Source organism: Pecten maximus, unplaced genomic scaffold (genome assembly GCF_902652985.1).
Source record: "Pecten maximus unplaced genomic scaffold, xPecMax1.1, whole genome shotgun sequence".
NCBI classification, from domain to species: Eukaryota; Metazoa; Mollusca; class Bivalvia; order Pectinida; family Pectinidae; genus Pecten; species Pecten maximus.
Genome location: NW_022981613.1, coordinates 1 through 14,968, shown reverse-complemented (window position 1 = coordinate 14,968; position 14,968 = coordinate 1). Strand labels below are relative to the sequence as shown.

Below are 14,968 nucleotides of genomic sequence, written 5' to 3'. Positions count from 1 at the left end.
TAAAAAGAAATATTAAAAATATTAGATCATTATACATCAGACATGATTTCAAAATCTCTTTGATTGCAGGATGAAATTTGAGACATGTGTCAAGATGCTAAAATTTTGAATATTATTACAAAGAGTACATCCATCGACAATGACATTGGTACATAAATGATTATGATGTGGATGATTTAAATGTTGTATAAGTACTAGACGATGATTTTGATATAAATTACATTCAAAGAAATAATGTGATATAGTTTCAACAGATTGATTGCATTGGCACATTGGAGATTCAATTAGATGATCATTAAAACGGTCGTAATTTAGATTACTTACGTTGTTTCTTAATTGGCATAGAATAATGTTTATATCACGCCGGCCAGAATATTTAAATACATCAGTTGTAGTGGATATAATATGGTGATTGTTATTTAAAAGTTTTTTAAATTGATTAGTGGAGTGAATATTACTGATTTCAGGAGCGAGTCTATTCATTTCATTTAACACAGATGGGAAAAAACTTTCAAAATAAGTTACTGTACGACATAAAGGGGGGTCAAATAATCGAACTGTACGGAGTGGATATCTAACTAAGGTTTCATCATGAATATATGGTTCAATAATTTCTCTTAAGTAATCTGGGGTTTCATTATTTAATATTTTGAACATTAAGATAAGTTTGTGTTTTTGCCTTCTGCAACTCAATGATTCCCACCCTAATTCTGTATATAGTTTTTCATGTGAAGTACCTTTGCGTAAACCAGTAATTAATCTAGCAGCATCTAATTGAATTGATTCTAAGAGATTTTTTTGTATTTGTGAACAGTTATCCCAAACAACATCGGCATATTCAATAATTGGCCTAATGTAGGATGTATATATGGTAGTTAGAGACTTCCTATCAATTTTAGTTTTTAATAATCTTAAAATGTTTATTCTTTTTGAAGCTTTATCATATATATTAGAAATGTGTTGGTTCCACTTGGCATCATCACTGAGTGTTAGACCAAGGTGTGTATGTAATTTATTTTCAGTAACTGGTTCATCATAAAAATTTACAGCAGGGTGATCTTTATTATTTTTTCTAGAAAATATAACTGATTCTGTCTTAGCAGGATTAAATTTAATATCCCATTTATTAGCCCATTGTTTGATATTAATTATATCATTAGTGAGACTTTGAGCTATTTCAATGGGGTTATTATCACATATACCATACAGAGAGGTGTCATCTGCAAATAGTTTTATCTTATTAGAAACACAGTCAACAATATCATTAATATAGATTAAAAACATCAGTGGTCCGAGGACTGAGCCTTGAGGAACCCCAGCTTGAACAGGGTCAAATGTCGATACAAAACCTTCAGTTTGAACTCTGTTTTCTGTGTAATAATTTTTTTTAAACCAGTTTAAAAGATTACCTTTAATACCATATAACTCCAGCTTGTAAACCAGACCATCATGCCAAACCCTGTCAAATGCCTTACTAATATCGCAAAATATGTATCTAATTTCTTTGTTTTGATCAAGATATTTAACAATGGTATGGTAGATAGACAATAATTGATTTACAGTAGAGTCATTGGTTGTAAAGCCAGACTGATGTTTAGTGATAATTTGATAAGTGGTGAGGTAATTATATAAGTATTTAAAAATAATCTTTTCTAACATTTTACTAAAACATGATGTTACAGAGATAGGTCTATAGTTAGATACCTCATTGACTAATCCTTTACCTTTAAAGATAGCATTAATATTTGCCATTTTCCAGCTAAGTGGGACTACACCTGTTTCAAGAGTTTTGTTGAATAAAAGAGTAAGAGGTACATATATAGATGATATTAGATTTTTTATGACTTTACGAATCATATTGTCTGGTCCAGCAGGTTTGTTACTATTTAAGAGGAATAACTGATCTTTTACATCCTGCTGTGTTATAATAATGTTGTCAATGGAATGGGGGGAATTCTGGATAATTTCTGGAATTGGATCAGTATTTGCTGATGTTGTTGATATGGAAACAAAATATTTATTTAAACACTCAGCTTTGTCAAATGGATGTTGTATAAAAGTGTTGTTGTTTAATAGTGGGGGAATAGATGTAGATTTATTATTAATATTCAGGACATTTCTTGCAATTTTCCACCATTTATTGGGGGGAATAGATTTATCAGAAAGTGACTTTTGTAAATTTTCAATAAATGTGTTTTTTGCTTCTCTTATCTTAGTAATAATTTCATTTCTCTTAATTCTATAATTTTCCCAATGGTGCATGGAATTAGTAGTTTTTGCTTTCCTATGAACTCTATTTCTTTGTCTTATAAGTAATCTGATATCATTAGTCATCCATTTCTTATCATTTGGTCTAACTGTAACATATTTACTTGGTACACATTCACTGATTAAATCATTTACAGTATTACATAAAATATTATTAAATTCATTCGTATCATGTATATTGATTAAATTATCCCAATCCTTCTCTAAAATATGTCTGTTCATCTTATCAAAATCAGCATCTTGATATATAAAGATTTTTTTACGATAAGATTGTTTTTTGAAAACTGAATAAGAGATAGTGAATTGAACCAGTGAATGGTCACTACATATTGGAGGAAGTACGGATGCATTTTTAATCAGACTTGTATTATTAGTAAAAACAATATCAATTGAAGTTGATGAAGTTGGGGTGATACGAGTAGGGTCCTTTATGAGATTTGAAAGATTAAATTTAGTCATCATTCTAGCCAGATTTGAATGAGGTTGAAGATTAAGCATGTTGACATTGATATCACCATTGATATCATATGTCAAGGTTTGTGTTAATGGCTTTTTCAATGATGGTGTCCAGAATGTCCCAATATCTAACTGGTGATTCCGGTCGATATAAACAAGCCAATAAAAATTTTCGAGATTCAATGTGGACCTCTACCCATAACATTTCAACTTCATCTTGTTCAAGATCATGTCTTCTTTTAGTAACAATATTATCTTTATGATATATTAAAACTCCACCACCGGGGCCAGTTTTCCTGTCTAGTCTGTGAATATTTACAGAATAAGATTGAATCATTAGTTCAGAATCAGGTATTGCAGGAGTGAGATGTGTTTCCGTTAGACAGATAATGTCACTATCATATAATTCAGCTTCAATAATATCTATTGTATGTCTTAGTGATCTTATGTTTAGGTGGGAAATATCAAGGTTGTGTAAGGGACCTGGATTTAGTTCAACATCACAACTAATTATTATTAACATACCAATGATATATAGAACAAAAATTAAGTTGTTAACTATTGGTGTAGAATACACGGATAGATAATATGCTATATTGTATGCAATACTTTGTACAGTTAATTTATAATTAAACACAAATAAGTACACGTTGCCCCCAGTGAATCTACATGCCCTATCATAGAACAAGTATATTACTCTACTAGTCATTATCAAATAACCATATCTTTATAATATATTTGATAGGGCATGTGATACAGCTGGTATTTGTATGTACCTGTACGAGTGAAAATGTATACATTGAGACTGGGCAAGTCTTAAAATTGTTATAATAAAACAAAATGTGAAAAAATAAGCGATTTGTGGGCAAAGTCCACAAAAGTAATACATATATACAAGTAATTACCATACATGGATGAAAAATCATAGAAGACATCCCGCTATTTACATGGATGGACATCTTCAAAAAAACTGTAAACAAAACGTACAACTATCTATATACAGACCACGTGAAAGCACTCTAGTGATCACGATCATATATTCTCATCATAGTCTCTCAAACACTTAACTAAGTTTCAGTTTACTTACCATTTACTGTTCAATACAGTTAGATTGTATTATTTTCAAAGTATCAAACAATGGGTCAGATAATTCCTTTTGAGTAAGAGATTAGCAATAATGAATACATGACATAAATAATTAAACTTACATTTGAGAGGCTATATACATAACTAAGTGTAATCATATTCAGTTGAGAGGTGTGCTCTTTCATAAGAGTATTATGATAGCCATACGCATAAAAGCAGGCACGCCGATTTGTAACATTGAGTGTGCACGTGGATTTACATTGGATATAACTATCATTACTTTTGGATTACATTAAATAGAGAAATAATTAATAAGAAACCTCAGGAGACGCAGTGAGGTATACAATATGAGTGCCATTTCATATATATTTTGCTACAAGTATTATTCATATGGAGAAGAGGTATAGTATGTTCATGTACATATGTATATATACGAGACACGTACGTATACACGTGTATAATTTGGATCTACAATTTTACATCTCTGATTGTAAAGGTGGAGATACAAACATTGCGTCATATTATTATTTAAATATTACCATCAACCTAGGACCTGCCTTGTGTGGAAAGTACAAAACAAGCTTATTATAATAAGTATACTTATTTTCTTAAAAAAATCATGTAGATACACACATTATTTCAAGCAGTACTCCGGGAGAAATCAAGTGCATGTACATTCATATGATCATTCACATTAATACATGTTTTTTTTTATTAGATGTTTAGATGACACTGATTAATTACAATGCACAGTACTTGATATGAAGTTACAATGCATGTAACTACATATCAACAATATAATATGTAATACTAACTGTACCATTTAAAAATAAATAAAAGATTAACTAGATTAAATGTACATGTGTATCTTAGTAATTCTACCTGAGTATTCATATCAGTATGGGAAGCATACATGTATATACCAATTAGAAATAGAAATATTACTATATTGAGTTGCATTCGATAGAAATAAATATGGGATCTTGATTTACTTCCCATATATATACATGTACATGAGTGTGAATACATGCTAATCATTTCTTGTATAGACTATGCTAAGTAATTAGTATAATCAGGATAATAACCATACATATACACTGTACGCATTATGCTAGCAATGCAGAACCCATTAGAATTACAATGTAGTGGGTTTCATGTGATCAGACTTAACACACATAGGGCTATATATAGTGGACAAACAAAATATACAGACAAGGAACACAGTTTATTTATTAGGTTCAATAGGTTGGGTTCTCGGTTTGGCACGTGCACCGGTATCAGGTGTACCAGGAATCCAATTCTTGACTGCACGTATTCCAGGGGTTTTGGGAGGGGGGTCAGGATATGCCGATAGCTCGTCAAGACATGTTGATTGTTTTCCAAGATCCGCCAGGGAATCAAGAAACAGAAGCACAATGATTAAACGTAACGTTATAATAGGTGTAAAAGCTTCTGTACCAATTTTTAAAGATATTCTATCGAAAGCTGCGGCTTTTTTTACTTGAGATGATGTAAAAAACAAAACAAAACAAAAAACTCTGACTTTGTCTTAGCTTTATCAGTTTGTATGTTGACAACACTCGGATGGTATACCACACTCGGATGGTCTATAAAATTAGTCATCCTCTTTAGATGTTTACCGATATCATGAGCGACAGTCGAGAAAAAATATCAAAAACGTCCCTTACTTCATTTAACTACGCATGTGGGTTAATGTTGCGTCCCGTTTCGTTGCTCATTAGTGTATTCATGTAAAATATACATTGTTGTACATTGTTGCAACTTGTACATTCCGATGCCGTCACATTGTTTACAGATCCCGCGTTGTGTCTGCACTACCTGACACGAAAGCTTCATTCTGTATTTTTAGTGTTTTTGCTAGTTTTCTTTTATTTCAATTGATCAGTTATGGTCAAACAACCCCAATCAATATGAGGTGTGAATGTAGTTTTAAGAAAAAACGGCATGTTGCGCCAAAGACTTCAACTTTCACTTTGTTAGTGCATTCGTGATCGCGGCTTAGATCGGCTGTCGTGGCAACGACGAGGACAGCGGTTTTACCACAGCGTCGGATCTACAAACTTGTTTGTACAACCGAAAACTTCAAACTACACCTTGTGTCTTTGGAAATCGTCTGTAAATAATTAATTGAATTAATTACGATCCATTGCATTCGTCTTTCAACGTTTATTCGTTTCTATATGCCGATGTCGATACTTAAAACACTGAAGAGTTCCAATATCGAAGCGTGAACATTAACACTTGCTCTATAAATCGTCCTAGAGCACCCGACTACCCAAAATTAATACTTATGAAACAGACAAAAGCGTGAAGGTAATTGTAAGAGAACAACAAAAAGTGCTGTACATTCTTACGAAAATGACAAACATCGTCAAAATTATCAAAAAAGTAGTCAATTAATCGGCACTTCGTCAATTAGTACCAGTTTATAACGCCGTTATGTCACTGCACGTGAATAAATATAAGAATGTACAGCACTTTTCCTCGGTTAATTACGATGAACAAGTTTATCACGTTTGTTTGCACGGCAAAATACGTTAGTTGGGTGCTCTGGCCATATTTACCGACCAAGTGTTAATGTAGTCCTTCGTGCCGGTCACGTGACCACGCGACAACACGAGGACCGACGAAAACTTCCCGATAAGGACGTTGGACACCTAACATTACAATCCGGCCAAGGAAACAAACAGAACTGACGGGGAAATTATCAAATAATGCATTTATTAAAAAACATTTTAGTTCTTTTTAATTATATATGCAACATTAACCCACATGCGTAGATCAAATGTTTTCATTCTCTTCTAAAATAATGTTCTTGTCATTAAAAAAATTTATGGATAAAATGGCTTAACAGTAGGGCAGAAATCCTTAGAGGCTGGAACCTCACCACATCGCTCTTGGACATAAAGCCTCTCGAGTTGTCCCACAAAATGGCTTTGTCTTTTATAGGCTTTGTCTTTAATAGGCTTCCCAGTTGGCAGCTGTTCTCATGCAGTTACCTTGTTTCTTAATATAGCTTTCTTGTAAGAATATTAAGATTAACGATTAATTTATTAATCAATTTATGCTCTTTAACAGGTATTTGGGCATCCACAACTTATCTAATCAAATAATCACGAGCCCAGTAAATATAAGCTGTGTCAACGGAAATATAAGACACGTGGAAAAGAACTCGGGAGGGATCTAAGTTAAAAGTATATGGTTCAAAATTCCTACAACTTCGAAACTTAGACATACTCGTTGGCAAGCAAAATACTGTACCTCTTATTAAAATAAAGTTCTGGTGGTCACAGTTAAAATTTTATAGTTTAAAAAATCAGTAAGGCCAGTTTTTGAGAACGGTATCAACTGAAGACAGAATACAACCCTTAATAAAATAGCTTGCTTCTGTTATCATATTAGTGAGGTAAAAAATAAGCTGTCAATCCATACTTTTATCAAGACAATTAAAGTTCATATTTCATAAAATCATAAAAGTGTCATAAACATAATGAGGAAATGCGACCCGTGCAGTAGATAAAACAGTTTCATTGATGAAGTTATTGCCACTTACTGATGGGGTTTGTACATGTATATACCAATAAAAAAACATTTCCGCTTTTGTAGTCAACACTCCATCATTCTTATGTAATCGAGAACACGGCACACAATTGTCTAAAAGTTTAATCTAGTTTAGATTATCCAATGAAATATCGCATAATCCTTCATATAAATATGTCAAACATGATTGGATTCTTGAGGTACCTTTCGTGTGGAACAGTATATCGCTTAGAACATTTATGTTTAAACGACAAACCTTGACTCATGGTATCATTTGAAATTATAGGCATTTCATAAAGCATCTGATGTATATAAACAACACCATTGAATTCTCGATCAAAACGTTAACATTACATATATATATATTAAGAACTCGTATAGCATATAGCTTTAAATTGAACACCTATTTCTATATTCACTTATTTTATAAGGTGGACTCTGAATCATGTGAAGACATCGGGTGGTCTTTTCCGCGTTGAATACGTTTTAACAATCTTTCCCAAAACTTATCCTGAACTGCAATACGTTTTCCCGGAGTGACATCATTCACGCCTGGCCAACGTAAAGGACGTATCATATCCCAGTTCTTCCGTACCAGTTTTGGAAACTCGCTCCTTTTTATATCGTTTAACAAAATAATTATGTTCATGTTCTCTCGTCCATCGCGAAAAGAATATTCATTTGTTAATCTCAAAGTAAACGTTGTCCATTCCTGTTCTAAGAAAGAACAGCTCACAACAAATGCAGTTTGACGTGAACAATCCATAGCGTCCATAATGTTATCAGCGACGTCTCGGCCAGGCTGAAAGCTTTTATCCTCGCAACAATATTTAATTCCTTTCTCATCTAACCAGGTGGCGAATGTGTTCCTTACCCAACTAGAATCTTCCCTGCAATAACATATATAAATGTCATTTATAAATGTCGTATGTTCTAAAGGTTGACGACACATCACTCGTAACCACACAGTGCGTCGCCAGGCCTCTCGAGTTAGGATACCCAACACAAAGAAAAGCACGGTAAGTGTAACGGAAATGATTAACCATGTTTGAGAAACACACTTGTCCTTGAACTGATCAAACGAATCAAGGAATTCCCCGATCTTAACTTGGTTGCCCTCTGGAGTTAAACACATTAGATCGTGCTTTTTGAGTACAGTCTGTGTTGTTTCTAACCAAGAAATGAAGTCCAAATTTTCACAGTTGCACACTAATGGATTCCCTAATAACAAAATTTGTATTTTGCCTAATTTTGTATTCAGTTCTTCCAGTAGAGTATAATCTGGTTTCTTTAAAGTCGATATAAGATTATTACTCATATCAATTCTTTCTAGCACAGTTAAATTCGCTAGCATCTGCGTAGGAATTCGATCCAAATAATTTCTAGAAAGATCTAAATAGTTGAGAGATTCCCTCTGATCTACAAATAAGTTCATACTTAGACTTTCAAGATCATTTGAGGATATATCGACGAAAGAAAGATTATAAAGTCCCTTGAATATTGAAGTTTTGTTAAAAGCGATGACTTTTTTTAGATCACACTGTCTTGCAGTGAGTCGCGATAGATTAGGAAACTCCGAGAACATATTATGACTTATTAATGAACAGTCGACACCAGACATGTCGAACTCCTTCAAATGGACAAGACCTTTGATAATTGCATAAGAACAATGTGGATGCCGGTTTGAATGGCTTATATTCAACACCTTTAGGCTGTTATGTCCTCCTATGGTCATATTGATCAACGGTCCGGACATTTTATTGTGAGCAATGTTTATATAAAGAAGATTCCTTGGGAGGAAAAAGATCGGTTCACTCAATGCCAAAATGCTTCTCTTTCCGGCAGAACTGGCATCAGAGTGTGAAGCGTAAAGATGAGTAAGCGACGAAAAAAGTACCAACAGAGGAAGCGTGTTTGGCATGTGGAACATATTCCACGAAACATCTAATACCTCAATACAAGTTTTGGTTGTCCAGGCTGTCATACCTTCAGTCCCTATGGCTGCAATACCATCATCTACCAAGAAGAGATTCTTGACACATATAGATCCCAGGTAAACCATATCCGCTTCCAACAGAGTCGAACCTTTAGGAAATCGTTCTCGGAATCCTTTAAGTAACAATGAATCCATTTTTCTTCCTTTAATCCCATACAGTCCCTGAAGAGCATCATGGATAGTCATTGGCAGATGAGTAGTTTCTAATTTTAATGCCGTAAGTTCGGGAAATGGAGATAGAAAACTTTTTTCGATATTCTTGATAAATGCAGTGATACTTAGTTCTGTTATATTTGACTGCTTTAGTCCTTGGAATGAAGCATTAAATAAAGACACGAACCCCGGCCCTGTAGCAGAAAGATAGATCTTTTGAAGCCGAGTCAGGTTTAAAAACCCATCATCAAATGAAAAGCCTGCGAAAATATCTAGGTATAGAATTTCAAGGTGAGATATAGTCGAAATAGCCACGGGGTACACTTTGTTCAAATAAAAATTGTTTCTGTGTATTCTTAATGTTTTTAGATTTTTAAGACTTTCAAATATGGTGGAATCCAACGAGAAATGATCAAGTGCATTGTGTGAGAGATCAAGATACTCAATATTCCGAAGGTTGTCGAATGTTCCCGACAAGATACTAACTAGTCGGTTCCTGTGAAGATACAAGCTCTTTAATAGCGGTAGCTTTGGAAACGAGTCTCGCTGTAGAATGTTCAGATTGTTGTCACCTAGATTCAGCACAGTTATGTTTGTCGGTAAATCCTTGGGTACAACAAGCAGACGACACCTCGAACAAATCACGTGACTCTCCCCTTGTGTCCTTGTGATATTACAGCAAACCGGAAACGCATCTAAAATAATAAAACAATTATATGTAGTCTTAAAATGTAAAATTATTATCAAATATTATTTAAAATAACGACAAAATATCTTAAGACTCAGATTAACGTGATCAAACAATATGACAAGCATACTTATGAAATTTACAAATCGTAATCAGACATTAAAGGGACATCACGGTAAACCAAATATTATTTTGTATTTTTTTCATATTATTGGGTATATCTTTAAAAAATATAACCTTATGAACAATAACCATTCGAATTTGATGATATACATGTACGTACATAAAAAACATCAATTATTAATTATAAAAAGGTTATCACAATTCGTTGATCAACAGTCTGGATATGTAAATTTTGTGACATACACGATAAAACGCATGCGCACAACAAACTAAAACACCGGAAAACAAAAATGGCTTCCAACGTTAATCGACTGCGGTTGAAAACCATAACAGCTTCCGCATTAAACAGAATAATGGCCAAATGTGTCAAAGACAATCCTGGAATTACACTGGGGAAGCAGTACAATAGATTGGAACAGTTCAAATATGAAGACAATGACTGACGTAATACGGACGCTGCTCGTATTGTGCTTGATTGCTGGATAGTAGGTCATGACAATCTTGGTAATATTTACACAAACTCGGTAATACTTACACAAACTCGGTAATAGCTATACAGTCTGTACCAGTACATCGCTACTGTCACTATACTATATGTACAGAGTTTACACTTATATACACATAAATATTTGCGCCGGAATATATACAGAACGTGTTATTTAACATTTAAACCACTATATACTATGTTATCCAACTAACCCAGATGGAATATTTCGACTTGTAAGCTATCGTGTGTTTAGTGTTTACAAATAAAATATGCCTCGATTTCAAAACAGTCACGTGATGATTTAAAAATAATTTCCGCGCTAAATTTAGAGGGGATCGAGTGGTTAATCTGGACATAGGGATCGACTGTGAATATTGGGATAGCACAGAAACATAACTGGAAAGGAACAAAACACGTACATTCAATGAAAATTACAACGTTTTTACCGTGATGTCCCTTTAAAATCGATTTTAAGATTGGACCTTAGTCGATATGAAATGTATTGGTTCATAAAGATATTTTGAACATATTGAAGACCACCCAGTCATTCTAGTTGATAGTTCTAAGTTTCTTCATTGAAATTGACGAGGTGATGGGTCGGCTGAAATGACTGTTATAAAATCTTGGACGACTCCGGATCCAGTTACACGAAAAAAAATCATTTCTGTGTTGCTGATATAAGTTCTTTTAATATGTTTCGGTAGGTAGAGTAGAAAAAATCAGCAACCAATGATCTTTCGGTTAATTTTTCAAAATTATTTGCTTATAAACATAACTGTACGTCCCAAATGGAAAAGTGATGTTAGAGGTAAACACAACATGCTAATATGATGGCTGATTTGTGCCAATTCGCTTTTCGTCTTTTCGCCCCGAAAAAACAAAATCTAAATAAGTTTAGTTATCCTCTTTTCGGCCCGAAAAGACCAAAATTAAAAAAACAAAAAACAGAAAACAAAAAAATGTATTTTCATTTTTACATACAAGCATATATTTTCGTCTTTTTCTGGCGAAAAGACGAAAGGTGAGGTTTTTAATTTTCTTTTTTTCGGGGCTGAAAGACGAAAATTATGCTCACTTATTTTAACGAAAATTAAGGTTTGCTAATCTTCGTCTCTTCGGGTCGAAAAGAGGAATTGGTACAAATCAGCCACCGTAGGTTAAAACTATCAAATCTTGAATCATATTTAGTTTTTATGTAGTATTCCAGATTTTAATACACGGGCAAACGCTTTATTTAAATAAAGAAAATCACGAGATATATAGAAGTTGACAGTTGATTTATATATATATCTATGAATCTTTTTTCAGTGATACCAGGAAAATATCAATTAAATGTATGTGTATATTTACACACACATGTTATTGTATGTTTAAGTATGCATGGACAAGTATACGCTTGTATGTAGCGGTGTGTATTTGATATAGTAATACACACAATGGGGGTTTGTATAAAAAGGAAAATCATCAGGAGATCTAGAGTGAGCGAGTTTTAACAGAACAGTGTGAGGACACCTATTGTCTTAAGGTTGACCGTAGTGCTTCTCAACCCTGATAGTCCATTCATCCTGGTTAGGGGAAATACATATTTGCTGAGCTTTTAGAATATAATTAAAGCAGTAGGTTTTACGACACACACACATGTACAAACAAGAAACATGAATTAAATTATAAAAAAAGCTACAGGTAAGTTATTTTGTTTTCAGTATGTACAACTAAGCACCAAGCAATACTACCAAGTAGAAATATTTATAATAAAAATGTCATGATACCCAGGTCATAATCATGCTGGTTTACCATAAATCATGTTAATTTACCTGAATAACGAAGAATCCACAGTACACATACTACCAGTACGATCATTGTGTTGGCCATTTTGTGTCACGATATACCCGGAAGTATATCATGTTCCTTGTATCTATAAATAACTATTGAATCAAAATTGTATAGAACTGGCATGCATGGCTGAGTCCATGTAAAGGCATAACAAAGGCAGACACCAGTGATAACGCCTAATGATTTATGGCTACCAGTAGTGACACACCTGCCTTTCATCTAAATCGTCAGGATTCGATTCCTCATGGTTTTTTTTCGGGTGCTTTGGTTTCCTCTCTCAGTTAGATCCTTCATGTGCTTCCATCCGGTCCATCAAGAGATATTGATATTAATCTATATATAACTTTTGGGATTGTTGTGAAATATAGAGAGTTTTCATTTAAAGGCAAGTGACTGTATAATAAAAAAAAAAGGTACGGATATAGCAGTACGGTTTTAGGGGACACAGGTCACACTAGTAAGGTTTGGGTTTCTAGACTCTTATAACAAGATCCCATCATATAAATAAGGACTATTTTGTCTCGTAAAACATGTATCACCCAGTATTTGATATGAAACTTTAACATGAACATGAACACAGGCTTACGACTGTCAAAGGATGCCAACCCACCTACCACCAACCAATACGTAATTATTTACACAAGATATTCAGACTGGCGAATCCCATCCTGTTCTACTTTTTGACGTTTCTGATTGGTTAAAATCATGAGCATTTACACGCGCATTCCTAATTCAGGTTTTGTCAGTTACGAACCAAATAATATGTTACAGATGAATTATCATATAAACACATGAATGTTAAGCTCTATAAACCTGTAGAGAAATGTTACAAAGGTATGATGAACTCGGTCATAATTAAGCCAAATGTTTCCCGCGAAGAAAAGGCCCCTCATCATTCATTAAATCTTTGAATGTGATTTTGTGATTTTTAGTGATACGTTCCTCTCAAATTTATCGGTAATTAATCGATGTTAGGCTATGGATGCATATTACGTCTATATTGGAGAGGGTGTATATGTCATAGTTGTTCTGATGTTTTTTTTCAATTTCCGTTAATGACATAGGACAGTTTACATATTTCTGTTTTATTAGAGATTATGTTATGCAATTTTGCATATGACTCCTATTAAAAGTTCCTATCTCTCTTAAATAAACAGAAGGTTATCTCTAAAAAGTATTATCCTTTTCAATGTGTTTTTAACTGAATTCAAAAACGTATACGGGTTTATTTTTGACAATTTGTATTCGAAATGCAGTATTCGTCAAAGAAAATCATGTCAGTTATTAAATAATACAAAGAAAACTCAACTGACTTCTAAAATTCATTTTTGATAATAAAATAGACCGCCAATTTAATTGCAGGGAATGTCTGTAATGAGGAAGTTATGCATAACTTGTACAGACGTAACATAAAATTTAGTTGTAGAGGCTACCAGTGGATTAGTCTATATTAACGTCTCGTAAATTGATCCTACCATATGCATGACTTAGATATGGCTATTTCATTCATAACAGATAATATATTTATGTTAAGACGGCATATCACAGCACAAGTAGACATAACCTGCAGACAGGTCTTAGTATAGCTACCATTATGTTAAGGAAGCAAATATTGGAGTATACGTTTACAAACCCATATGAAGTATAATGATTTATTTCAAAATCTATACAAATTATTAAAGTTACGGAAATTTATATTCAGAGGTACTTTAACCTATACATGTTAGTGTCCAAAGGGCAGTATATGTATAGACGTGGCTACTACCTGTTGACACGGACACTGTCCCTGGGTATACAATGTCATTTACATCAGAACTCTGTCTACTTAGACACGAGGTATATAATTACCTTTGAGAGAGAGAGAGAGAGAGAGAGAGAGAGAGAGAGAGAGAGAGAGAGAGAGAGAGAGCACAGAGAGAGAGAGAGAGAGAGAGCACAGAGAGAGAGAGAGAGAGAGAGAGAGAGAGAGAGAGACTTGGGACCATAGGCGACTAGTTCTTGGGTCATTCCCGGCCAGTAGGCCAATTAGAGGCCTCAATTCCGTTACCGTGGTAATCAAACTGTCCGAAAATGTTACTTTGTTGTTCTCATAGCCCCTTTGTACCAATTTTCATCCACATACAAAATTGACCAAGCCAACCATCCACCCACCTATTGTGATAAAAATGTCCCGTATTATAATTCAACAGATACTAACACTAATTAATTAATTTTCTGCATCATAATAAAAGCTTAACAACGTGTACTGTGACGTACATGTAAACAAAAAAAAGGTCAATGCTATTGATGTTTGTTCACGGGGCGTGTATACAATAAT

At 33.8% G+C, this 14,968-nt stretch overlaps 1 protein-coding gene across 1 annotated transcript; it reads right to left on the bottom strand.

Moving 5' to 3' along the window:
- Positions 1–6,535: 6,535 nt before the first annotated feature.
- Positions 6,536–12,695, bottom strand: LOC117320159 (toll-like receptor 2). Its single transcript, XM_033874823.1, has 2 exons — positions 12,633–12,695; positions 6,536–10,215 (listed from the first exon to the last, which is right to left on the bottom strand). Exons 1-2 carry the CDS (start codon positions 12,688–12,690, stop codon positions 7,796–7,798), a joined length of 2,478 nt encoding a protein of 825 aa, XP_033730714.1. The 5' UTR covers positions 12,691–12,695; the 3' UTR covers positions 6,536–7,795.
- Between the last annotated feature and the right edge of the window lie 2,273 nt (positions 12,696–14,968).